Source organism: Rattus norvegicus, chromosome 19, assembly GCF_036323735.1.
Source record: "Rattus norvegicus strain BN/NHsdMcwi chromosome 19, GRCr8, whole genome shotgun sequence".
NCBI lineage: Eukaryota > Metazoa > Chordata > Mammalia > Rodentia > Muridae > Rattus > Rattus norvegicus.
This window is the reverse complement of record NC_086037.1, coordinates 16,601,586-16,627,481: the sequence shown is the minus strand read 5'-3', so window position 1 is coordinate 16,627,481 and position 25,896 is coordinate 16,601,586. Positions and strand designations below refer to the sequence as shown.

General features: G+C 39.1%; 1 protein-coding gene across 8 annotated transcripts in view; it reads left to right on the top strand.

Annotated features, from left to right (window-relative positions):
• Positions 1-25,896, top strand: part of LOC134483165 (IQ domain-containing protein M-like) — a 249,989-nt gene that overhangs the window by 52,899 nt on the left and 171,194 nt on the right. For 4 of the 8 annotated variants that reach the window (XM_063278426.1, XM_063278425.1, XM_063278427.1 and 1 more), the window contains 3 exons: positions 1,982-2,246; positions 12,231-12,321; positions 20,164-20,243. In XM_063278426.1, coding sequence (XP_063134496.1) covers positions 1,982-2,246; positions 12,231-12,321; positions 20,164-20,243 — 436 coding nt within the window. The remainder of the gene's footprint in view (positions 1-1,981; positions 2,247-12,230; positions 12,322-20,163; positions 20,244-25,896) is intronic. The other 4 variants (XM_063278429.1, XM_063278428.1, XM_063278430.1 and 1 more) reach the window with 2 other exon arrangements.

Sequence of the window (25,896 nt, the reverse complement as noted above, 5' to 3'; positions counted from 1 at the left end):
GAGGTTATGTTTGTGTGCTTTTCTTCTCTTTGTTTTGTTGCCAAGACGATTAGTTTCTTGCTTCTTCTAGGGTATAGCTTGCCTCCTTATATTGGGCTTTACCATTTATTATCCTTTGTAGTGCTGGATTTGTAGAAAGATAATGTGTAAATTTGATTTTGTCATGGAATATCTTGGTTTCTCCATCATGTTAATTGAGAGTTTTGCAGGATACAGTAACCTGGGCTGGCATTTGTGTTTTTTTAGGGTGTGTATGACATCTGTCCAGGATCTTCTGGCTTTCATAGTTTCTGGCGAAAAGTCTGGTGTGATTCTGTAGGTCTGCCTTTATTTGTTCCTTGACCTTTTTCCCTTACTGCTCTTAATATTCTTTCTTTATTTTGTGTGTTTGGTGTTTTGACTATTATGTGACGGGAGGTGTGTTCTTTTCTGGTCCAATCTATTTGGAGTTCTGTAGGCTTCTTGTATGCCTATGGGTATCTCTTTTTTTAGGTTAGGGAAGTTTTCTTCTATGATTTTTTGAAGATATTTACTGGTCCTTTGAGCTGGGAGTCTTCACTCTCTTCTATACCTATTATCCTTAGGTTTGATCTTCTCATTGAGTCCTGGATTTCCTGTATATTTTGGACCAGTAACTTTTTCTGCTTTACATTATCTTTGACAGTTGAGTCGATGATTTCTATGGAATCTTCTGCTCCTGAGATTTTCTCTTACATCTCTTGTATTCTGTTGGTGAAGCTTGTATCTACAGCTCCTTGTCTCTTCTTTTGGTTTTCTATATCCAGGGTTGTTTCCATGTGTTCTTTCTTGATTGCTTCTATTTCCATTTTTAATTCCTTCAACTGTTTGATTGTGTTTTCCTGGAATTCTTTCAGGGATTTTCGTGACTCCTATCTCTAGGCTTCTACTTGTTTATTTATGTTTTCCTGGAATTCTTTCAGGGATTTTTGCGATTCCTCTCTGTAGGCTTCTACTTGTTTATTAATGTTTTCCTGTGTTTCTCTAAGGGAGTTCTTCACGTCTTTCTTGAAGTCCTCTAGCATCATGATCAAATATGATTTTGAAACTAGATCTTGCTTTTCTGGTGTGTTTGGATATTCCGTGTTTGCTTTGGTGGGAGAATTGGGCTCCGATGATGCCATGTAGTCTTGGTTTCTGTTGCTTGCCTCTCGCCATCAGATTATCTCTCGTGTTACTTTGTTCTGCTATTTCTGACAGTGGCTAGACTGTCCTATAAGCCTGTGTGTCAGGAGTGCTGTAGACATGTTTTCCTGTTTTCTTTCAGCCAGTTATGGGGACAGAGTGTTCTGCTTTCGGGCGTGTAGTTTTTCCTATCTACAGGTCTTCAGCTGTTCCTGTGGGCCTGTGTCTTGAGTTCACCAGGCAGGTGGCTTGCAGCAGAAAAGTTGGTCTTACCTGTGGTCCAGAGGCTCAAGTTTGCTCGTGGGGTGTTGCTTATGAGCTCTCCGCGGTGGCAGCAACCAGGAAGCGCATATACACTTTTATTTACATTTCTTTTTTTTTTTTCCAGAGCTGGGGACCGAATAGGGCCTTGTGCTTGCTGGGCAAGTGCTCTACCACTGAGCTAAATCCCCAACCCCTTTCATATATATTTCTATATTTCTAAATGTTCAATTTGAATAATGCTGCCTGTATGTAAGTTTTGGGGGGTGTTTGTTTGCACACCTACATTTTAAAATATCTCTTTTGAGACACAAGCTGCTATTGGACAAATCACTTTCCTTTTGAAGTGGGATTTTGAAGTCCCATTCATGCTTGGGACTAGCTTTAGAGTGTGGGCTTAATTAATAACGGTCATGCATGTTGCAGTAAATATCTTCTCAGCGAGATGGTTTTCAAAATGCAGCCAGCTATGGTATGATTTTTTTTTCATCTCGGTAAAGTTTACTTATAAACTTAACCATGCAACTACATTAAAAAAATAAATATTAAAATTTTAATTTTTTTGTTTTATTTATAGAATAAGGCTCATGGAACGTCTATAGATGTCTTTAAAAACAAACACCAAAAACCGAAAACTGGCCAATTCATACCTTTCGAGATTAAGAAAAGTGAAATCCTTAATGTCGTTGAAGAACATCGGTTGGTACTCAGAAGCATTAGCTCCCCCAAGGACACTGCCAAATGCTCAAATTTAACTGAGGCCTCACAGCAAACTTCCTTGAAGGAGCAGCATGTTCCGAATATAAAAAATAAGTACCAGCCTGTAGACCTTTTAAAAAAAGGTAAGCCTCACATGGCAGCAAGAAGATTGGAAAAGCAGCACATGGAACCCTTTGCTGTTTTTGAGAGCTTGAAATAAAATTTTCTGGTTCAAATGGTACCTAGAACCTTGTTTTAGCCGTGAAGGCTGAGGAGGATGGTTTCTGGAGCTTCCAACGTTTGATCTGTCAGAAACTGTGACAAGAGCATCCTAACAGGGAAGGGGAACCTAGGAACCAGAACTGGCTCATGTGTTTTCCTTAAGTGACATTTTTTTCTTTTTCTAGTGCAGATAGTTCGAGAATATTTATTTACCAAATAGCTTAAGTTCTATTGATGGGGACCATTAGGGCAAGCAACCTCTTTTCAGGGATGTTTCCCCAGCTCCCTCAACAGTATACCTAGGCTGTAGAGTTTTCCACAAGGCAAACATTAGTAAAAATGTATTCTTTATTAGAAGCGTAGTAAGGGGGAAACCTCGGTTCCATTTAAGCAAAGTCAATACTGTTTTCTTCATAGTAACAGCTTAAAAAAATGACCTCAAAACACACTTGTAGTTGTTATAGTGGTCAAAGGCTTAGGTATTTCTAAAATATTTCCTAAGCCATTCATCTGTTTATAGTTTTTTTTCTCAGCAAAGACTTTTCTTTCTGTGTCAGACACTGTTCAGAACTGGGGAAACAAAAGGTTAAAAAAGACTTATAGATCAATGTTAGGTTCGAGAATATTCTTTTCCCACTGCATGGCAATTGCTGAATGAGAAGTAAAAGAAAGTATATGGGAACACCATGAAATAATAAACTAAAGGCCAAAATGAAAATTTATCAGCAAAGATCTCACTAGAAATAGGATTTTAAGACATTTCTTTATTGTTAAGAGCAGAGAGAAGCCCCATTGAGCAGTGGGAGAAAAATTCCTCAGTCCCCAGAAGGGCGAAAGATCATGATATCAGGAAACAAAGCTGGGAAGAGGGATAGGGCCAGACTTTTGGGAATCTAAGCAGCCTAGGGTTTGAATCTATGCTTTTAGCAGATGAGAGCAAAGAAATATAAATAACAATGTCTTAGTGTTGTATTGCTGACAAGAGACACCACGACTACAGTTCTTTTAAAGAAAAACATTTAATTGGGACTGGCTTCCGTTTCAGAGGTTTAGTCTATTTTCATCATGGTGGGAACCATGATGGCATGCGGGCAGACATGGTTGAGAGGTAGTTGTGAGTTCTATATCTGAATCCACAGGCAGGTTTAAGCTTCTAAGACACCAAAGCCATACCCTACTGACAAACCTTCTCCAATAAAGCCACACCTCCTATTGTCACTTCCTATGTGCCTATAGGCATCCTTCATCCCTGCATCCCTGGGATGAAGCCTACTTGATCATGATGGGGGATTGATTTGATGTGTTCTTGGATTCAGTTTGCAAGAATCTTATTATTTTGGCATCTATATTCATAAGAGAAATTTGCCTGAAGTTCTCTTTCTTTGTTGGGTCTTTGTGTGGTTTACGTATAAGACTAATTGTGACTTTGTAGAAGGAATTTGGTAGTGTTCCTTCAGTTTCTATTTTGTGGAATAGTTTGGATAGTATTGGTATTAGGTCTTCTACGAAGGTCTGATAGAATTCAGCACTAAACCCATCTATGTGGTCCTTGGTTTTCTTTGATTTGGAGACTTTTAACTTCTATTTCTTTAGGAGTTATTGGACTGTTTAGATGGTTTATCTGATCCTGATTTAACTTTGGTACCTGGTATCTGTCTAGAAAATTGTCCATTTCATTCATATTTTGCAGTTTTGTTGAGTATAGGCTTCTGCAGTAGGATCTGATTTCTTTGAATTTCCTTGGTTTCTGTTGTTATGCCTCCCTTTTCATTTCTTATTTTGCTAATTTGGATACTGTCTCTGTGCCCTCTGGTTAGGCTTGCTCAGGGTTTATCTATCTTGTTGATTTTCTCAAAGAACCAGCTCTTGGTTTCTTGATTCATTGTATAGTTCTTTCTGTTTCTACTTGGTTGATTTCAGCCCTGAGTTTGATTATTTCCTGTCTTCTACTCCTCTTGGGTGTATTTGCTTCTTTTTGTTCTAGAGCTTTCAGATGTGCTGTCAAGCTGCTAGTGTATGCTCTCTCTAGTTTCTTTTTGGAGGCACCCAGAGCTATGAGTTTTCCTCTTAGTACTGCTTTCATTGTGCTCTATAAGTTTCAATATGCTGGGCCTTCATTATCATTAAATTCTAAAAAGTCTTTAACTTCCTTCTTTATTTCTTCCTTGATCAAGTTATCATTGAGTAGAGCATTGTTAAGCTTTCATGTATATGTGGGTTTTCGGTCATTTTTTGTTGTTCTTGAAGACCAGCCTTAGTCCACGGTAGTAGGACAGGATGCCTGGGATTATTTCTATCATCTTGTATCTGTTGAGGCCTGTTTTATGACCTTTATGACCAAGGGTGCCCTTGCATTTAGAGCATAGATATTCAGAATTGAGAGTTCATCTTGGTGGATTTTTTCTTTGATGAGTATAAAGTATCCTGCCTTATCTTTTTGGATAACTTTTGGTTGAAAGTTGATTTCATTTGATATTAGAATGGCTTCTCCAGCTTGTTTCTTGTGACCATTTGCTTGGAAACTTTTTTCTAGCCTTTTACTTTGAGGAAGTGTCTGTCTTTTCACTGAGGTGTGTTTCCTATATACAGCAAAATGCTAGGTTCTGTTTACATATCCAGTCTCTTAGTCTATGCCTTTTTATTGAGGAATTGAGTACATTTGTATTGGTAGATATTAGGAACTAATGATTATTGTTTCCTATTATTTTTGTTTTTAGAGGTGGAATTATGTTTGTGTGGCTATCTTCTTTTGGGTTAGTTGAAAGATTACTTTCTTGCTTTATCTAGGGTTTAGCTTCCTGCCTTGTGTTGGAGTTCTCCATTTAGTATCTTTTATGGGGCTGGATTTGTGAAAATATATTGTGTAAATTTGGTTTTGTAATGGAATATCTTGGTTTCTCCATCTATGGTAATGGAGAGTTTTACTGAATATAGTAGCCTGGGCTGGCATTTGTGTTCTCTTAGGGTCTGTATGACAACTGTGCAGGATCGTCTAGCTTTCATAGTCTCTGTTGCGAAGTCTCGTGTAATTCTGGTAGGTCTGCCTTTATATGTTACTAGACCTTTTTGTCTTACTGCTTTAATATTCTTTCTTTGTTTAGTACATTTGGTGTTTTGACTATTATGTGCTGGGAGGAATTTTTTTCTGCTTCAGTCTACTTGGAGTTCTGTAGGCTTCTTGTATGCTTTTGGGCTTCTCTTTAGGTTAGGGAAATTTTCTTCTATAACTTTGTTGAAGATATTTACCGACCTTTATGTTGGGAATCTTTGCTATCTTCTATACCTATTATCCTTAGGTTTGATCTCATTGTGTCCTTGATATCTCAGATGTTTTGGGTTAGGATCTTTTTGCATTTTGCATTTTCTTTGATGGTTGTGTCAATGTTTTCTAAGGAATCTTCTGCCCCTGAGATCCTCTCTTCTATCTCTTGTGTTCTGTTGGTGATGCTTGCATATATGACTCCTGATCTCTTTCCTAGGTTTTCTGTCTCCAGGGTTGACTTCCTTTGTGGTTTCTTTATTGTTTCTATTTCTATTTTTAGATCCTGGATGGTTTTGTTCAATTCCTTCACCTGTTTGGTTGTGTTTTCATGTAATTCTTTAAGGGATTTTTATGCTTCCTCTTTAAGGGGTTCTAATTGTTTACTTGTGTTGTCCTGTATTTCTTTAAGGTTTTTACTTATATCCTTCTTAAAAGTCATCTAACATCATTATGAGATGTGAGTTTAAATGGGAATCTTGCTTTTATGGTGTGTTGGGATATCCTTGCCCTGCTGTGGTAAGAAAACTGGGTTCTGAAGATGCCAAGTTGCCTTGGTTTCTGTTGCTCATGTTCTTACACTTGGTTCTTGCCATTTGTTTATCTCTGGTGTTAGCTGGTCTTGCTGTCTTTGACAGTCACTTGACCCTCCTGTAAGTCTGTTTGTCAGCTCTCCTGGGAGACCAACTCTTTCCCAGCAGGATCAGGACACAGAGGCCCGTGGCTCAGTATCACCTCTGGGTGCAGACAGAAACTGGAATGATCCTGTCCCAGATTGTTCCTTGGCTCCTGTGTCCTGAGGGCTCCAGGTGGGTCCCTAGGAGCAGAAGTTGTAGTCCTACCTGTGCTCTTGGTGTGCTAGCACTCCTTCCCTTCTTCCTTCCCTTTCCTCACTCCAAGCCTTCCTTCCCATGCAAACCCTTCTTTATTATCTTTTAAATTCATGACCCCCTTTTAAAATTGTTAAATGTGTGTGGGTATGTGTATGTGTTCGCACACACACACATGTGTGCATGTCCATGTCAGTGTCTGTGTCTGTGTGTATTGCAAAATATACATAAATACAACCTGCTTCATCTGTGCAATGTTGCTTGTATGTGTATTTTCAGGCTGACCATTTGATAATGGATAGCCAATTGGTGTACTCTTCCCTAGGGAAGAATATTTCTACCACATTCAGCATTCTTTGGTTGCCTGTAATTCTTCCTCTAGGGTTGAGACTTCATGAGCTTCCTCCTTCCGTGTTAGCATGTTTACTGGTGTCCTTCATGCTCAAACAGTCATGTTGATGAGACTTTAAAAGTGTAGCTTCTGACATTACATGGAAACACAGGCTCACAGCAAATTCTCTGTTCCTCTGGCTCTTACAATGTTTTTGTCCCTTCTGCAGTGATCACTAAACATTAGGTGCAGGAATTTTTTTGTAGATAAGTTGAGACTGGGCTCTACAACTCCCATTTGTAGAGTTGTAGTTTTCTGTAATGGCCTCCTTGTGTTGTAAAGAGACGTTTCCTTAATGAGGTATGAGAACTACACTTATCTGTATGTATAAGGTCAAGTATGCAGAATGTAGTTAGGGATCGTGCTGATTAGAATTATTAGTCCAGTGCTAGTTGTAGGTTCCCCAAGGTCCATGACTTCACTAACCCTGAGTAGTTGGTTAGGTTTTCCAATACCAGGCACAACTTCTCTCTTCTTGGCAGGTCTTAAGTCTAATTAGAGAGATGTTGGTTACCGTCAAGGTCTGTGTGTCACTATTGCACCCTTAGAGTTAGTATACCATGCTGGTCATTGTTGTGGTTCATAGGCATCATAGTTGAGTAGGGCTATGAGTTGCTTACATGGTGTCTTTTCGTATCATGAAGGAGACTTTCCGGTCACATCTAGATTAGGTTAGGCCCCCTGGGCCCTGTTTGGGTATGTAGTTTTTAATGGAGAAAACTCAAGAGTTAGGATTTGGATATAGTAGGTACAAGGAGTCTTTTAAACATCAAAGACATGACATCAAGTAGTCTTTTCCTTAAGAGCATTCACTCTGTTATAGCACCACAAAATGGGCTATGACATTACTCAAAAGATACTTTATTTATAACGACATTCAAATTTGATTTTGTGGGCTAAATATCTAAATTTAGTGTTTATTTCTCAAGTAGCACAAATATAGAGTTTATTACCATCATAGACCTTGAGAAGGTCATGAAGGGAAAAAGTGTAGTTGGGAGAAAATCCAAGATCTGAGCTCCAGAGACTTGTAGCATTGTGAGAAGAAAACAAGGAGTGGGAACTGAGGAGCTGAGGGGATTGACAGGACATGCAGTGACCTCATGTTCATGTTTCTACCAGGGAGGAACAAGGCCTTAGACATTACCAAGTGTCCTAGGTGAGGCAGGTCTTGGGCATTGATGAATGCAGATTGGCAAGTGAGGGGTGGTGTTACATCTATATTTAAAAATAAATGTCAGAATGAATTCTTCACTTGAAGCTGGGATTGGATCACAAGTAGTAGAGTTTAGAGTAACTGGGAGAGGGGTCACTCTGGCAGACTTTTTTGGTAGAGTGTGGCAATGAATTGACTATGTTAATTTTTGTTTTCAGAGGAAAGGAAAATGATTGGTTAGTTTCTATAAAGAGAACGACTTTCTACAGCCCCAGAGTGTGAGGGGTGAACACATGGAATAAACAAGAGATTCTGGAAGGCTGTGTCCTTAAGATAGATGGTAGAAAGACCAGGCAAGGGACATCAAGGAGAATATAGTGAAATACCAACTTATCTGAGGGAAAGTCTTGAGATATTTGGTGTATAATAGTTTATGTCATGGTTTGAGGAAGGATGATAGATATGGATCTGTGGAGATTGGGATGAAACATTAAGAGTGACAAAATTGTGAGGATCTAGTAGAAAAGATGAGTAACTCTTTATAGCCATAGTCTCTTTGGGGAATATAGTTCCCTTTGGCAGTTAATTTGTACACAAGAGGTTAGGAATGTGGTACGTGATGAGGGAATGAAGTGTCTGTGAGAGTTCAATCACAGGGATCCTCCGGGGAAACCTCTATAGACTCTGTGATGTCAGAGCCATTTGACTAAGAGCCTTTGTATGTTCCCTACCAGGTAGCAATGATCAGAGAGAGAACTGATGTGTGACTTGAAATTGTGAGTCATTTGTTAAAGGTCTTATCTCAACACACATTAGGTTGTACCTTGGATGCATTTATTGAACAAATTTGATATTCACTTTGGGCTGACTTGGAAATGTGATCTAAGGTATCAGTGGCATTAATTTTAGAATTCAATTAGAGTTTGTGAGATAAGAAAGAGAAAATCTGCTATAGTACTTGTAGTCTACTCAGGCTGACAATTTTCTTCTGAAAATGGTGTATCTATCTGTCTATGTGAGAACATGCTAAACATTACCTTGAATTTGATCCAAAGATATCAACTTTTAAAAATGCCATGACAATTATCAGATCAAATAGCTTTAGCAAATATGTTCTTTATGTGTGACAGTTTCCTTAATAGAGTAAAATAAGGAAAAAATATGAACTCAATTTCTCTCGAAGTTTATAGATTCTACAGTACTGATTAACCAATTCCAATCGTCATTCTTCCAAGAACTTATGACTCTGGATTATTATAAATTAGAATTTTGAATGATGTATTATCAAATTAATGAATTTCAGAAATTAGAGATCACACGAGGAGTCACATGAAGAAGTTGGTTTTTGTAGTACATATTAAACACCACTCCATAGTCATCATAAAGCATATAATGTAAATGTCTTTATGCTTTTCTTTGGGGATAAAGGCATGTAGTTTTACTTTTGGATTAGTTACAATTTTAAATGAACTTTGCGAGATTTAATATTTATATATGACAAATATATTTAGGATTGATACTAGGTTTTTAACTAGTCTGAAAGGAAGTGTGTGTGTGTGTGTGTCTGTGTGTGTAGAGAAAGAAAGATAGAGAGACAGAGAGAGAGGCAGAGACAGAAAGAGAGAGGGAGAAGAGACAGAAAGGGAGAGGGAGGAGAGAGAGAGAGAGAGAGAGAGAGAGAGAGAGAGAGAGAGAGAGAGAAATTTAATTTTGAGATTGTATGTGTGGGTAGTTGTAAATGTGTAGAGATGTGTCAGAATGTATGTTTCTTTGGTTATCAAATCACACATCGTTTCCTTTACATATATGATGAAGGCATATGCACTTTGATAATGATTTTCCTAAGGCATTATTAGGTGATGCATATGTAGGAAAGAATAGAGAAATCTCTAAGGATAGATGTCTGTTTTGTGCTTATTTCTGTGGCCACAGTTACAACTTATAAACAGTGTTTTGATCAATGATGTTTATAAAATATTCTAGTCTATATTTTAATGACTTTTAGAACACATGTAATTGTAGCAAACGTGTTAAAACTTTCTTTTAAAACTTATTTCTACAAAATTATTTGGAAGGATTTAAGTCTGGGATTCTTGATAATTTATTAGAAAAGGAGAAACTAAAATATGTTTTTAAAAATGTTTCCATGAAGTAGGAAAATATATTGACTTTAGTATCATGAAGTAACTTGATCTTTGAAGCTTTCACATTTGAAACTATTTCCTTGTGCACAGAGGCTGACTTTCTAGGGGAGGGCTACCCTCAGAAGATGGTCACACAGAGAACTGTGTCTCTGGCTTTTCTTCTAGGTTTGGTTTGTTGTTTATTTTCAGTCCTTGTTACAGAACTTACTGTCCCCCCTTACTTTGTGTTACTGAGAAGACAGGCTCACCGACCTCCCTGACACATGTCTGGGTCATCAGCCTGTATCTCTGTACTCCTTTCACACTGTATCTTGAAACAGATGCATGCAGAGCGAGAACTCTGAATAAATAGGGGGTGCACTGCGTTTGCTGTAATAGGGGTTCGCATGTGAAAAACTTTTGATATAGTTATAAGATCTTAAACATGAACTTATCGTAAGAATTTAGAAGTAATAAAAAGGATTTTCAAAACCATCTTCCTTCTAGTATTTCTAGTATTACCAGACCAGAAAAATTCCATAATGGTCTGACTTTCAAATTGTCTGATTACTCTTGCTTCATGTTTTTTATATGTGGGGAAGAATTAAGAGCATGTCAAGTGTTTTATGGGGGGTGAAGGTCACACCCCATGTTTTATACATGAGTAACTTACACCAGCTCTTCTGAGGAAGTAAAATCATAGCTTCTTAGCTATGGTTTCTTATTTGTAGTAACAACCATCTTTAGTAAATGTATATATTGCTTTGGATTTCCAAGAATCCTTTAGTTCTGTTGACAACATAGTAAACATGCCTGCAATTTGCATCCAGGCATATAAAATCCACATGTGAAATTCATGTATAAACAGTGACTCACTCTTTCATGGCCAGAGTGATGTATTGAATGATAAAGCTCCAACAGGCAAGGGGAAAATGAGTCTGGAGGTAGCAGAGGATATGACCTGGGAATTTAGGACAGAAAATACAGAGTAATGGAGAAAAGCCAAGTCCTAACAAAATTGGTTAGGCCTCTGGACCTAGTATTGTTGCAAGTAAACCTTACCCGGACTCATGAAAACCAGGGACTGTTCCTTTCTTGAGAAGGTAGTCAACACATGTTCACAATTTAGAAGCATTTTCTTTGTGTTTACACTAATTTAGTTTTGTGTTGATCGTCACTATAATTCTGATGGAAACAGACTTTTCATCCAGTCGTCACAGGAAAAAAAATATCCCCTCAGTTGTCTTAAGTAGGTTGAATAATGGTAACTGGATGATACAGACTAGTGCCTGTAAAGTTATTTTATTAAGAAAAACAAGAGCAACAGCAATGAAAACAATGAAGGGTCTTTTTAGTTAAAGTTAACTTGAGAAACATGGGTTGGGGAGAGCAGTGAAAGCTGAGGTAGAAACACTGTCACAGGGAGAGTAGGAGATTGCCGATACAAAGAGGAGCCTTGGACCCTGGTGGCAAGTGTGGTGTGGGCAGAAGGTTGCTGGCAGATCTCGGAACTTGGAAGAGAGGAGGATCATTTATCTATCTATATCTATATATCTATATACCCATACCTATACCTAGATCTATAACTATATTTATATATTAATAGGCTTTATGATATATGGACCATATGCCTCTGTACCTTTTAATATATCTAAGCTGAGAAATGAAAAGTGTTGGTGGATAACCAACTTATTACTTTTGTCTTGAGCCTATTAAATGAAGAGATTTTTGCTTCTGTTAATTAATGACTTGCTAATTGATTTTTAAAACACCAGAGCCTCCTATGTAAACCAAGCTTTATGATAATGAAGATAATAATGGTGATATGCACGGAAGTCCTTTGTATGTATGGGCATAAGCTATGTTGGTGTAGGCATTTTTTCCTGCTTTTGATAGACGCTGTTCAAGTCCGGTTTACTTTCTAGCTCTAAATTTTAGTGATTACAAAAGGTCAGAGTAGCATAGAGTAATGAAAAGTCAATCAAATGTGTTTCATGGGTAACTTTGTGCTATTGATTTTGGAATAATATAGCATCTCCTATTTTAAAAAGGTCTGTAAGTTTAAGTTGTAATTCAATCAAAAAGTACATTTGTTTTGGAAACTATAGTAATGCACAATCAAATCTTTTTTTTTTGTTAATTCTAGAAAAAGTGAAACTGGGTAAAATAATGGACGATATTGAATCCGTGAGTAAGAGAATGGAGAAAGAGAAGGAGATGAATCTCAGGAAGTACAGGTACTGTGGATTATCTAATTTAGAGAAGAGAGAGAGAGAGAGAGAGAGAGAGAGAGAGAGAGAGAGAGAGAGAGGGAGGGAGGAAGGGGGCAGAGGGAGAGGGACTGAGGAAGGAAGAGGGATGGAGGAAAGGAAGGAGGGAGGGAGGGATAGAGACAGAAACAGAAAAAGGAGAGAAAGAGACAGAGAGGGGGGAGAGAGACAGAGAGAGGGAGAGAGAGAGACAGAAATTTTCTTCTTTTCTGGCCGTATTCTCTGACCAATGGCAGTGGTTTCTCAAACCCATCAACACCCCATGCATGAGGCTAATTTATCTTTCTGCTCCAGTCCCAAGGCATGTCAATTATCAAGATTTTAGTTTTCAGTTCAATTAACTTTTGAACCAGAGGATGTCTGAGTAGCTAAGCAAACCATCTGGGTTTTACAGTGCAGAAGCCTGAATCCAATTTGTGTCTTTCTTGAGAAAAATGCCATGTTTTTATGATAATATTATATAAGTTTGGAATTTTAATAACCCCTTTGCAGCAATTATGGAGCAGAATAACTTATGATTTTTTCCCTTTAAAATCTAATAGTTAAAGGTTAGTTTTTCCGTCACAGATGATGAGGGTGATTCCACAGGATGTGGTTGAGATGCAAGGATTTGCAATCTTGCTTCTGCTCTCCAGAGTGCCTGGAGATGGGTCAGCTTCTCTTCAGGGTTATCTTATGGAGTCATATCATCTTCCAGATACCTTTACAGGGGTGTGTGTGTGTTTTACCCCAGGGCTTCAGATAAAACCTCCGACTGCCCATAAGCACATATATTTGACAACTTGTACACTGTAGATGTTTCTCTGTTAAAATGCTCTCTCAATGGCTTATTTTACAGCAATTCATTAACACAACATGTTAAGAGAATTCCACACACGTTAAGAAAATTGACACAATATATAAAGAATGTCTTGTCTTCCAAATTCTGTGTCACAAACTGTGCCTCACGCCAGAAGACCCTTGACCGGTGCACTCGATCTCTTTGATCAAATCTGTTACAAGTCTCAGGTTTGAACAGATGGAAAACAGGCACAGCTTCAGGGCAAGGAGTTTGGTTTCACTTATCATTGGGGGAAGATATACATTATAAGAAAAAGAAGTTATTATATTGAAAGATTAATTTAAAAAAATTTCTCCTTTCTATCTTTACCCCATTTAACTCAAGATTCAGGTAAGATTAACTAAATCATGGCTGTTGGAAGACTACTTAATAAAGCAATTAATGTATAAGGCCTCTGGGTTCCCGTAGGGGAGGGCCCAGGAGCGGCAGGACCCCTGCGCCTGAGACACAGCCGGAACCTGAAGGAAACAGACCGGATAAACAGTTCTCTGCACCCAAGTCCCGTGGGAGGGAGAGCTGGACCTTCGGAGAGGCAGACACGCCTGGGAGACCAGAGGAGACTGCACTCTGCGCACATCCAGACGCCAGAGGAGAACACCAAACGCCATCTGGAACCCTGGTGCACGGAGGCTCCCGGAAAGGGCGGCGCAGATCTTCCCGGTTGCTGCAGCCGCGGAGAGGACTTGGGCAGTACCCCGTGAGCAAACTTGAGCCTTGGAACCATGGGTAGGACCAACTTTTCCCTTGCGAGAAACCTGCCTGGTGAACTCAAGACACAGGCCCACAGGAACAGCTGAAGACCTGGAGAGAGGAAAAACTACACGCCCGAAAGCAGAACACTCTGTCCCCATAACTGGCTGAAAGAAAACAGGAAAACAGGTCTACAGCACTCCTGACACACAGGCTTATAGGACAGTCTAGCCACTGTCAGAAATAGCAGAACAAAGTAACACTAGAGATAATCTGATGGCAAGAGGCAAGCACAGGAACCCAAGCAACAGAAACCAAGACTACATGGCATCATCGGAGCCCAATTCTCCCACCAAAATAAACATGGAATATCCAAACACACCAGAAAAGCAAGATCTAGTTTCAAAATCGTATTTGATCATGATGCTGGAGGACTTCAAGAAAGACGTGGAGAACTCCCTTAGAGAACAAGTAGAAGCCTACAGAGAGGAATCGCAAAAATGCCTGAAAGAATTCCAGGAAAACATAAATAAACAAGTAGAAGCCCATAGAGAGGAGAAACAAAAATCCCTGAAAGAATTCCAGGAAAACACAATCAAACAGTTGAAGGAATTAAAAATGGAAATAGAAGCAATCAAGAAAGAACACATGGAAACAACCCTGGACATAGAAAATCAAAAGAAGAGACAAGGAGCTATAGATACAAGCTTCACCAACAGAATACAAGAGATGGAAGAGAGAATCTCGGGAGCAGAAGATTCCATAGAAATCATTGACTCAACTGTCAAAGATAATGTAAAGCAGAAAAAGCTACTGGTCCAAAACATACAGGAAATCCAGGACTCAATGAGAAGATCAAACCTAAGGATAATAGGTATAGAAGAGAGTGAAGACTCCCAGCTCAAAGGACCAGTAAATATCTTCAACAAAATCATAGAAGAAAACTTCCCTAACCTAAAAAAAGAGATACCCACAGGCATACAAGAAGCCTACAGAACTCCAAATAGATTGGACCAGAAAAGAAACACCTCCCGTCACATAATAGTCAAAACACCAAACGCACAAAATAAAGAAAGAATATTAAAAGCAGTAAGGGAAAAAGGTCAAGTAACATATAAAGGCAGACCTATCAGAATCACACCAGACTTTTCGCCAGAAACTATGAAGGCCAGAAGATCCTGGACAGACGTCATACAGACCCTAAGAGAACACAAATGCCAGCCCAGGTTACTGTATCCTGCAAAACTCTCAATCAACATAGATGGAGAAACCAAGATATTCCATGACAAAACCAAATTTACACAATATCTTTCTACAAATCCAGCACTACAAAGGATAATAAAGGGTAAAGCCCAACATAAGGAGGCAAGCTATACCCTAGAAGAAGCAAGAAACTAATCGTCTTGGCAACAAAACAAAGAGAAGAAAAGCACACAAACATAACCACACATCCAAATATGAATATAACAGGAAGCAATAATCACTATTCCTTAATATCTCTCAACATCAATGGGCTCAACTCCCCAATAAAAAGACATAGATTAACAAACTGGATACCCAACAAGGACCCTGCATTCTGCTGCCTACAGGAAACACACCTCAGAGACAAAGACAGACACTACCTCAGAGTGAAAGGCTGGAAAACAACTTTCCAAGCAAATGGTCAGAAGAAGCAAGCTGGAGTAGCCATTCTAATATCAAATAAAATCAATTTTCAACTAAAAGTCATCAAAAAAGATAAGGAAGGACACTTCATATTCATCAAAGGAAAAATCCACCAAGATGAACTCTCAATCCTCATCTTCGGTTGGTTTATATACAAGTGTGCAATTTCTAGGCTTGAAAGTAAAATGATGCTATCTGGTGCTGGATAGAGGAGCCTTATTTTTTATTATGGCAGCTTGCTATTTTTGTAACATGGTGATTTGGTTGAACACAATAAAGTACAGTAGTAACTGATCTCCCCTTCTTCCTGGATGAGTGAACAGATGATTAAATGTTGATGTCAGCATCCTTGAGCATACTCAGATGAGCTTCTGCTTCTGTTGAAAATGATGCTGTGTTTGATTGTGGTCCGAAGCCTTGAAGCACTACTTGGCATCTCCTTCCTTGGAGGTCTCACTGTTTAAACCTAACAGATTTGATAGCTTGTTGGTAAGGTGAGGTCCAGCTTGTCTCCACTAGGTCATCTTCATGTGAATCCGGTGGTTATACGGTTTTGTTCTACGGATATTTCATTTTTTTTAATAACGGTTTTAGCTGACATTCATGGAGAGAATGAATCCTTAGAACTGTGCCACTAGTGAAAGGAAATCCTGTCTAGAGTATGTTTCTTTACAAAGCTGTGTCACACCATCCTTTGGGCCCTCTGCTGGAAAAGTAGAATCAAGTCTCAAATAATGCCTTTTAAATTGTATCCTCTAGTATTATAGATGTAGGACAGTACTGTATCATACCTCTGTGGATGTAAAATAGCTTGTACCTGCTTTATGATACGTAGTAGTGACCGTGCTTTATCAGAGCTGTTTTTAATGATGTTGCTCAGAATGTTTTCTTTCCAGATGATGATTGAGAAGCTAATTTAAAAAAAAATGGTGCCAGGTACCACAAGAGTAACAGAACTGTGCTGTTTTCTCGGGTTTTGTTTTTTTACTTTTTTTTTTTTTTAATGGAGTGTGCTGGATGTCTCTACAGTTTTGTTCAGATGACTGCAGAACCTGGAAAAGCTGTTGCTGCTGTTGATGCACAACACACTGCTATTATTGGTCTTTTTATATAAATATAAATATATATATACAGATATATAATTTGAATTTTTTGAAACTTTAGCTGTGCTGTCAACTTTGGAAAAAAGTATCCCCGTTTACTGTGTTGAGTTGGCACTGTACAGAAATTAACAGCCATATTGGTCTAGAAATGTTGAACTTAAGTTTTTTCCATTTGTACAGGGGTAACACACTGTATTAAATATGTAAGGTCTTATCTATGTGGGTTTGATTACAAAAATTAATAAAGTATTCGCTAAATAAAAAAAAAAAACTCAACCGTGATAATCTTAGCAAATGAGCGGCCGTTTTGTTCATTTAACTATGCAAATAGAGAATCATTTAAATATGCAAATAGCAGCTCAGGTTCATGCAGCATTTAGCCTAGTATTGTAGCAAGTTTTCCATTCTCTCCCACAACTTTCTCTTGTTCTGAATGCTATCATCTGCAGAAGTAGATGGCAGTGTAGTTCACCTCTGACTTCCACACCTTTATCCAATGACATGTTAAACATCTTTATATAGAAATCTCTTTCCAAACAGGTTTATTAAAAGGGAAACTTTCAGCTCTTTGGTTCTCTAAAATAAAAAGCATACCAATTTTAATAAAAAAAATAAAGCAGTTAAACAGTTTAGTCTATCCAGCAAGCTTTTAATAATGAGAAAAGTTAACCAAATTCATTGAAAAATAATTCTTATTTAATTTTAGGAAGCCTGTAATCCAAGGAACATTGACATCGATTTAGGGACAAATGAGCACTCATTTGTGATAAATCTGAACAAGAATAATGTCTTTCATTACGGTGTCTTTCTCAGTAGGGTTAACTGTTTCTCGGGGAATTGTTTCTTCTGCAATGGGTAGAAGATAAAGGTCTCCTAATACCCTCCTAGGTCCCATTTTTAAATGAAAACACATCCTGTTTAATGAGGAAGATCAACACTGTTCGAAATTAAGACCTGGTCCATGTACTCCAATGATAGCCTGGGGCACATAAAGCCTGAACTTCAATCTGCTCGGGCTGCCTTGTCTTTATTTATAGTTATTCTATGTTAGTAAGTTGTTCCTACCTCGGCAGTTGGCTTCATTTTGTTAATGCTGCTGTATGATGGGAATGCAGACAGACAGACAGACAGGCAGACAAGTAAGTACTTTGGGACATGGTGATTCAGGTTTTTTGAAAACCAGTATTTAGGTAGAATTTTTTTTTTAAAGAAGACATCAGGTTGAATTTTTTTATTGAAATCTGGCTCGTCCTGTCATGCAGAGAAAGCTTAGCAGAGATGCTGTAGAAAGCAGAAGGGAAAGAATGGAATCAGTCAGGTGGACAGGTAGAGAATTGCTAACAGCTTTTCAGACTAGATTTTGGGGGCGCTTCTGTCCAGATCACAGAGAGGCTTACAGGGGAGTTTTTTTCTCTCTCTCCTATATTTCCTTTCAAGATGACTTAGACAGAAAGCACTTATGGTTAAGGTGACATACATCATTTTCAGGTAGATTATAAAAATATTTACTAAAGAAAAGAAAAATGCCTAAAAAATAAGAAATATAAAAGAATTTTGTAAACACGCGATGTTTTAATTCATCTACAGTTCCCCATTTTTTGTCATGCAAAGAACAGAGTGGGCTGTTTCCACATTTTCACACTTCAGTTTAAGAATGTGACTTTCAAATTTTAAGTTAAAGATTATCGTTCACAAACCGTCCTGGTCCAACCATGGCAATGGTGGATGTGGATACATTCTAAATGTTACTTTCCAACCATGACGAAGCTGCACTGACCTACCTATTAGTGCTGTCAGTCATAGCCAGTGCATTGGAAAGCATGGCATCTGTCTTTCCGTCCAGGCACTCTTGGAATCCAGGCAAGTGAACCTAAACGCTGACCTCTGCTTTGTCCTCACCGAAGAGCTTACGCTGTATGTGACAGTCCAAGCCTGGGTCCTCTGACAAGTTCAATAAGAGAACCATAATGACGTGCCTCCCACTTCATTCTCCCACTTTGATTCATCTCCCTCAAAGTGCTAGGATTATTGGCATGCATCTCACTGGGTTGAAACAGCTCTGAATTAGGACTTAATGCTTTTCCTTCTTTTGTTTGCTAAACCAGATGATTTCGGTGACCATTTTTCATTAGTAGACGATTGTTGCTAAGATATCATGTTTTCCAGTTTGAAGATTAAAACATACTTAGTCATGTTCTACATGTTAGAGAGTAAACTGTCTGATACACGCACATACCTCTCAAGTTTGTTAGGATATAAATGAATTCTAAAATTTCAGTGGAATTACCCCGATCTTTGACAAATCCTTGAATATGTCATACTCATAGAAGAAAGACAAGGTGATTTATGACATAAGTTAATCTCGTAACTTATTTACTCTTTATTTAGTGCCCACGCCATATCTGATAGCAAGCTCTGACCAGGACTGTCATAGTCTCTTTCCCCATACATGCTGTTGTTTTTTTTCTCTTAGGGAAATATTTTAAATGCTAACACCTCTGTAATATTTATATAACATCTGGACAATAGTCCCATCCCTAGGCATTTATACCAAACAGGAAATTGAACAGGGGTAGAATTGAGAATGCCCAAAGGTTTCTGAGCCTTTTAAAAATGGCAGAACAGTGTGAGCTCCCTAAATATCTATCAGAAGACTGATACACCATTAGTCTATTCAATCCATATAGTACGACATTAAATAATAGTCCAATAGAACAGCAAGCATCTATGTGTGCTAATGAAGATATCCATAAGAATATCCAGTGTAAAAACTACTAGAAAACAACTTTATACACATAAACACTGTATGGAATATACTCTCTAGCTTATCATGTCAAATGAAGCTAGAATAGATAGTGTGTTATAATTCCTTAAGCCCACTGCCTGACCTCAAATCGAGGCTCCACCTATTTCTAGTTGTGATAATCTGACCTAATAACCCCCAGGCATTCTAGTTCCTTCATGTATAAAATTTGTAAATTAATAGTAGTAATTGGTTATTGGGCAAATTAAATCAGATAGGACATACAGAAGGCTTAAATGATACCTAGTCTATGAGAAATTATAAGTTAGCAAAATATTAGATGATGGCATTAGAGGAGATGTTCCTTTTCTTTTGGTTATTTATATTCTCTAAATTGTCTACATGGTCCTTGGCTTTAGATCCTACAGACAGACCTGTTTTAATCTTTACAAGAGACATTAGGAAAGCACGATTTAAAAATCTCTTATGAAACAATAAAAAATAGACATGGTGATTATTTTCCTGACTTCCGTTAGGTGAGGTTTGCTCAGACAGATGTTCCTGATGTTTACCACACTTAGAAGGTTAAGATTATTCTTTTAATAACGCTTACTGTGTAGGACACTGAGGGTGCCACAGCTCTAGTCCCTTTGTCAGGAGTACATGAGATTAGCATTTAATCCTGTAATTTGAGGTATGGGGGGCTTGCACTACCTAACAGGGGGCACTGAATGACTCAAGTTATAATAATTATGTTTTGAAAACAGGATGTCGGAACCCTTCCATTCCCAGATTGGCTTGTCTTTGCATAATGCGACCTCCCATTTGGGACTTCTGAAGGAACTTGGTGAGTTTCCCTGGACAAATGCTGGGAGCAGTAGTGATTTTCATTATATAAACCAAAGAGATGGTATTGAGCAAAGTCACTTGTTTATGATGTCATCTAAAAAACCATGCCAAAAGATAAAAGAGATTTGGGGGAGATCTAGTGGGAACTACTTTTTGTTACTTTAAACCTGAGAAGTTGGATCTTTAAGGTGTGAATATAGAATGCTGTAGGAAATTATGAAGATAAATTCATAGGCTTGAAAAGGAGTTTTCAGCAATAATTCTTTCAAGTTATTATTTTTGAAGTATATAAAATGTCTTAAAAACAAGCTATCCACGACACTTTATTTTATTTTTTTCCTCCATCATTATTTATTTATTTTTTTGTTATCTTTATTAACTTGAGTATTTCTTATTTACATTTCAGTTGTTATTCCCTTTCCTGGTTTCCAGGCCAACATCCCCCTAACCCCTCCCCTCCCCTTCTATATTGGTGTTCCCCTCCCCATCCTCCCCCCATTACCGCCCTCCCCCCAACAATCACGTTCACTGGGAGTTCAGTCTTGGCAGGACCAAGGGCTTCCCCTTCCACTGATGCCCTTACTAGGCTATTCATTGCTACCTATGAGGTTGGAGTCCAGGGTCAGTCCATGTATAGTCTGTGGGTAGTGGCTTAGTCCCTGGAAGCTCTGGTTGCTTGGCATTGTTGTTCATATGGGGTCTCGAGACCCCCTTCAAGCTCTTCCAGTTCTTTCTCTGATTCCTTCAACAGGGATCCCGTTCTCAGTTCAGTGGTTTGCTGTTGGCATTCGCCCATGTATTTGCTGTATTCTGGGTGTGTTTCTCAGGAGAGATCTACATCCGGTTCCTGTAGGTCTGCACTTCTTTGCTTCATCTATCTTATCTAATTGGGTGGCTGTATATGTGTGGGCCACATGTGGGGCAGGCTCTGAATGGGTGTTCCTTCTGCCTCTGTTCTAAACTTTGCCTCCCTATTCCCTGCCAAGGGTTTTCTTGTTCCCCTTTTAAAGAAGGAGTGAAGCACATCTGGGTTCTTTCCAGCTTCTGGCTATTATAAATAAGGCTGCAATGAACATAGTGGAGCATGTGTCTTTTTTATATGTTGGGGCATCTTTTGGATATATGCCCAAGAAAGGTATAGCTGGATCCTCAGGCAGTTCAATGTCCAATTTTCTGAGGAACCTCCAGACTGATTTCCAGAATGGTTGTACCAGTTTGCAATCCCACCAACAATGGAGGAGTGTTCCTCTTTCTCCGCATCCTCGCCAGCATCTGCTGTCACCTGAGTTTTTGATCTCAGCCATTCTCACTGGTGTGAGGTGAAATCTCAGGGTTGTTTTGATTTGCATTTCCCTTATGACTAAAGATGTTGAACATTTCTTTAGGTGTTTCTCAGCCATTCGGCATTCCTCAGCTGTGAATTCTTTGTTTAGCTCTGAACCCCATTTTTTAATAGGGTTATTTGTCTCCCTGCGGTCTAAATTCTTGGGTTCTTTGTATATTTTGTATATAAGGCCTCTATCTGTTGTAGGATTGGTAAAGATCTTTTCCCAATCTGTTGGTTGCCGTTTTGTCCTAACCACAGTGTCCTTTGCCTTACAGAAGCTTTGCAGTTTTATGAGATCCCATTTGTCGATTCTTGATCTTAGAGCATAAGCCACTGGTGTTTTGTTCAGGAAAATTTTTCCAGTGCCCATGTGTTCCAGATGCTTCCCTAGTTTTTCTTCTATTAATTTGAGTGTATCTGGTTTGATGTGGAGGTACTTGACCCACTTGGACTTAAGCTTTGTACAGGGTGATAAGCATGGATCGATCTGCATTCTTCTACATGTTGACCTCCAGTTGAACCAGCACCATTTGCTGAAAATGCTATCTTTTTTCCTTTGGATGGTTTTGGCTCCTTTGTCAAAAATCAAGTGCCCATAGGTGTGTGGGTTCATTTCTGGGTCTTCAATTCTATTCCATTGGTCTATCTGTCTGTCTCTGTACCAATACCATGCAGTTTGTATCACTATTGCTCTGTAATACTGCTTGAGTTCAGGGATAGTGATTCCCCCTGAAGTCCTTTTATTGTTGAGGATAGTTTTAGCTATCCTGGGTTTTTTGTTATTCCAGATGATTTTGCAAATTGTTCTAACTCTTTGAAGAATTGGATTGGTATTTTGATGGGGAATGCATTGAATCTGTAGATCGCTTTTGGTAAAACGGGCATTTTTACTATATTAATCCTGCCAATCCATGAGCATGGGAGATCTTTCCATCTTCTGAGGTCTTCTTCAATTTCTTTCTTCAGAGTCTAGAAGTTCTTATTGTACAAATCTTTTACTTACCAGATGCCCTTCAACAGAGGAATGGATACAGAAAATGTGGTACATCTACACAATGGAATATTAATCAGCTATCAAAAACAATGACTTCATGAAATTCGTAGGCAAATGGTTGGAACTGGAAAATATCATCCTGAGTGAGGTAACCCAATCACAGAAAAACACACATGGTATGCACTCATTAATAAGTGGCTATTAGCCCAAATGCTTGAATTACCCTAGATGCTTAGAACACATGAAACTCAAGACGGATGATCAAAATGTGAATGCTTCACTCCTTCTTTAAAAGGGGAACAAGAATACCCTTGGAAGGGAATAGAGAGGCAAAGATTAAAACAGAGACTGAAGGAACACCCATTCAGAGCCTGCCCCACATGTGGCCCATACATATACAGCCATCCAATTAGATAAGATGGATGAAGCAAAGAAGTGCAGGCCGACAGGAGCCGGATGTAGATCGCTCCTGAGAGACACACCCAGAATACAGCAAATACATGGGCGAATGCCAACAGCAAACCACTGAACTGAGAACGGGATCCCTGTTGAAGGAATCAGAGAAAGAACTGGAAGAGCTTGAAGGGGGTCTCGAGACCCCATATGTACAACAATGCCAAGCAACCAGAGCTTCCAGGGACTAAGCCACTACCTAAAGACTATACATGGACTGACCCTGGACTCTGACCTCATAGGTAGCAATGAATATCCTAGTAAGAGCACCAGTGGAAGGGGAAGCCCTGGGTCCTGCTAAGACTGAACCCCCAGTGAACTAGATTGTTGGGGGGAGGGCGGCAATGGGGGGAGGATGGGGAGGAGAACACCCATAAAGAAGGGGAGGGGGAGGGATTAGGGGGATGTTTGCCCGGAAACAGGGAAAGGGAATAACACTCGAAGTGTATATAAGGAATACTCAAGTTAATAAAAAAAAAAGGAGTGAAGCATTCACATTTTGGTCATCCCTCTTGAGTTTCATGTGTTCTGTGCATCTAGGGTAATTCAAGCATTTGGGCTAATAGCCACTTATCAATGAGTGCATACCATGTGTGTTTTTCTGTGATTGGGTTACCTCACTCAGGATGATATTTTCCAGTTCCAACCATTTGCCTATGAATTTCATAAAGGCATTGTTTTTGAGAGCTGAGTAATATTCCATTGTGTAGATGTACCACATTTTCTGTATCCATTCCTCTGCTGAAGGGCATCTGGGTTCTTTCCAGCTTCTGGGTATTATAAATAAAGCTGCTATGAACGTAGTGGAGCACGTGTCTTTTTTATTTTTTGAAGTGATTATTTCCTTTTTTAATTTTTTTTATTAACTTGAGTATTTCTTATATACATTTCGAGTGTTATTCCCTTTCCCGGTATCCGGGCGAACATCACCCTCCCCCCTCCCCTTCCTTATGGGTGTTCCCCTCCAAACCCTCCCCCCATTGCCACCGTCCCCCCACCAGTCTAGTTCGCTGGGGGTTCAGTCTTAGCAGGACCCAGGGCTTCCCCTTCCACTGGTGCTCTTACTAGGATATTCATTGCTACCTATGAGGTCAGAGTCCAGGGTCAGTCCATGTATAGTCTTTAGTTAGTGGCTTAGTCCCTGGAAGCTCTGGTTGCTTGGCATTGTTGTACATATGGGGTCTTGAGCCCCTTCAAGCTCTTCCAGTTCTTTCTCTGATTCCTTCAACGGGGGTTCTATTCTCAGTTCAGTGGTTTGCTGCTGGTATTCGCCTCTGTATTTGCTGTATTCTGGCTGTGTCTCTCAGGAGCGATCTACATCCAGCTCCTGTCGGTCTGCACTTCTTTGCTTCATCCATCTTGTCTAATTGGGTGGCTGTATATGTATGGGCCACATGTGGGGCAGGCTCTGAATGGGTGTTCCTTCAGTCTCTGTTTTAATCTTTGCCTCTCTCTTCCCTGTCAAGGGTATTCTTGTTCCCCTTTTAAAGAAGGAGTGAAGCATTCACGTTTTGATCATCCGTCTTGAGTTTCATTTGTTCTAGGTATCTAGGGTAATTCAAGCATTTGGGCTAATAGCCACTTATCAATGAGTGCATACCATGTATGTCTTTCTGTGATTGGGTTAGCTCACTCAGGATGATATTTTCCAGTTCCAACCATTTGCCTACGAATTTCATGAAGTCATTGTTTTTGATAGCTGAGTAATATTCCATTGTGTAGATGTACCACATTTTCTGTATCCATTCCTCTGTTGAAGGGCATCTGGGTTCTTTCCAGCTTCTGGCTATTATAAGTAAGGCTGCAATGAACATAGTGGAGCACGTGTCTTTTTTATATGTTGGGGCATCTTTTGGGTATATGCCCAAGAGAGGTATAGCTGGATCCTCAGGCAGTTCAATGTCCAATTTTCTGAGGATCCTCCAGACTGATTTCCAGAATGGTTGTACCAGTTTGCAATCCCACCAACAATGGAGGAGTGTTTCTCTTTCTCAGCATCCTCGCCAGCATCTGCTGTCACCTGAGTTTTTGATCTTAGCCATTCTCACTGGTGTGAGGTGAAATCTCAGGGTTGTTTTGATTTGCATTTCCTTATGACTAAAGATGTTGACCATTTCTTTAGGTGTTTCTCAGCCATTCGGCATTCCTCAGCTGTGAATTCTTTGTTTAGCTCTGAACCCCATTTTTTAATAGGGTTATTTGTCTCCCTGCGGTCTAACTTCTTGAGTTCTTTGTATATTTTGTATATAAGGCCTCTATCTGTTGTAGGATTGTTAAAGATCTTTTCCCAATCTGTTGGTTGCTGTTTTGTCCTAACCACAGTGTCCTTTGCCTTACAGAAGCTTTGCAGTTTTATGAGATCCCATTTGTCGATTCTTGATCGTAGAGCATAAGCCATTGGTGTTTTGTTCAGGAAAATTTTTCCAGTGCCCATGTGTTCCAGATGCTTCCCCACTTTTTATTCTACTAGTTTGAGTGCATCTGGTTTGATGTGGAGGTCCTTGATCCACTTGGACTTAATCTTTGTACAGGGTGATAAGCATGGGTCGATCTGCATTCTTCTACATGTTGACCTCCAGTTGAACCAGCACCATTTGCTGAAAATGCTATCTTTTCCTTTGGATGGTTTTGGCTCCTTTGTCAAAAATCAAGTGCCCATAGGTGTGTGGGTTCATTTCTGGGTCTTCAATTCTATTCCATTCGTCTATCTGTCTGTCTCTGTACCAATACCATGCAGTTTTTATCACTATTGCTCTGTAATACTGCTTGAGTTCAGGGAGGTGATTCCCCCTGAAGTCCTTTTATTGTTGAGAATAGTTTTAGCTATCCTGGGTTTTTTGTTATTCCAGATGAATTTGCAAATTGTTCTGTATAACT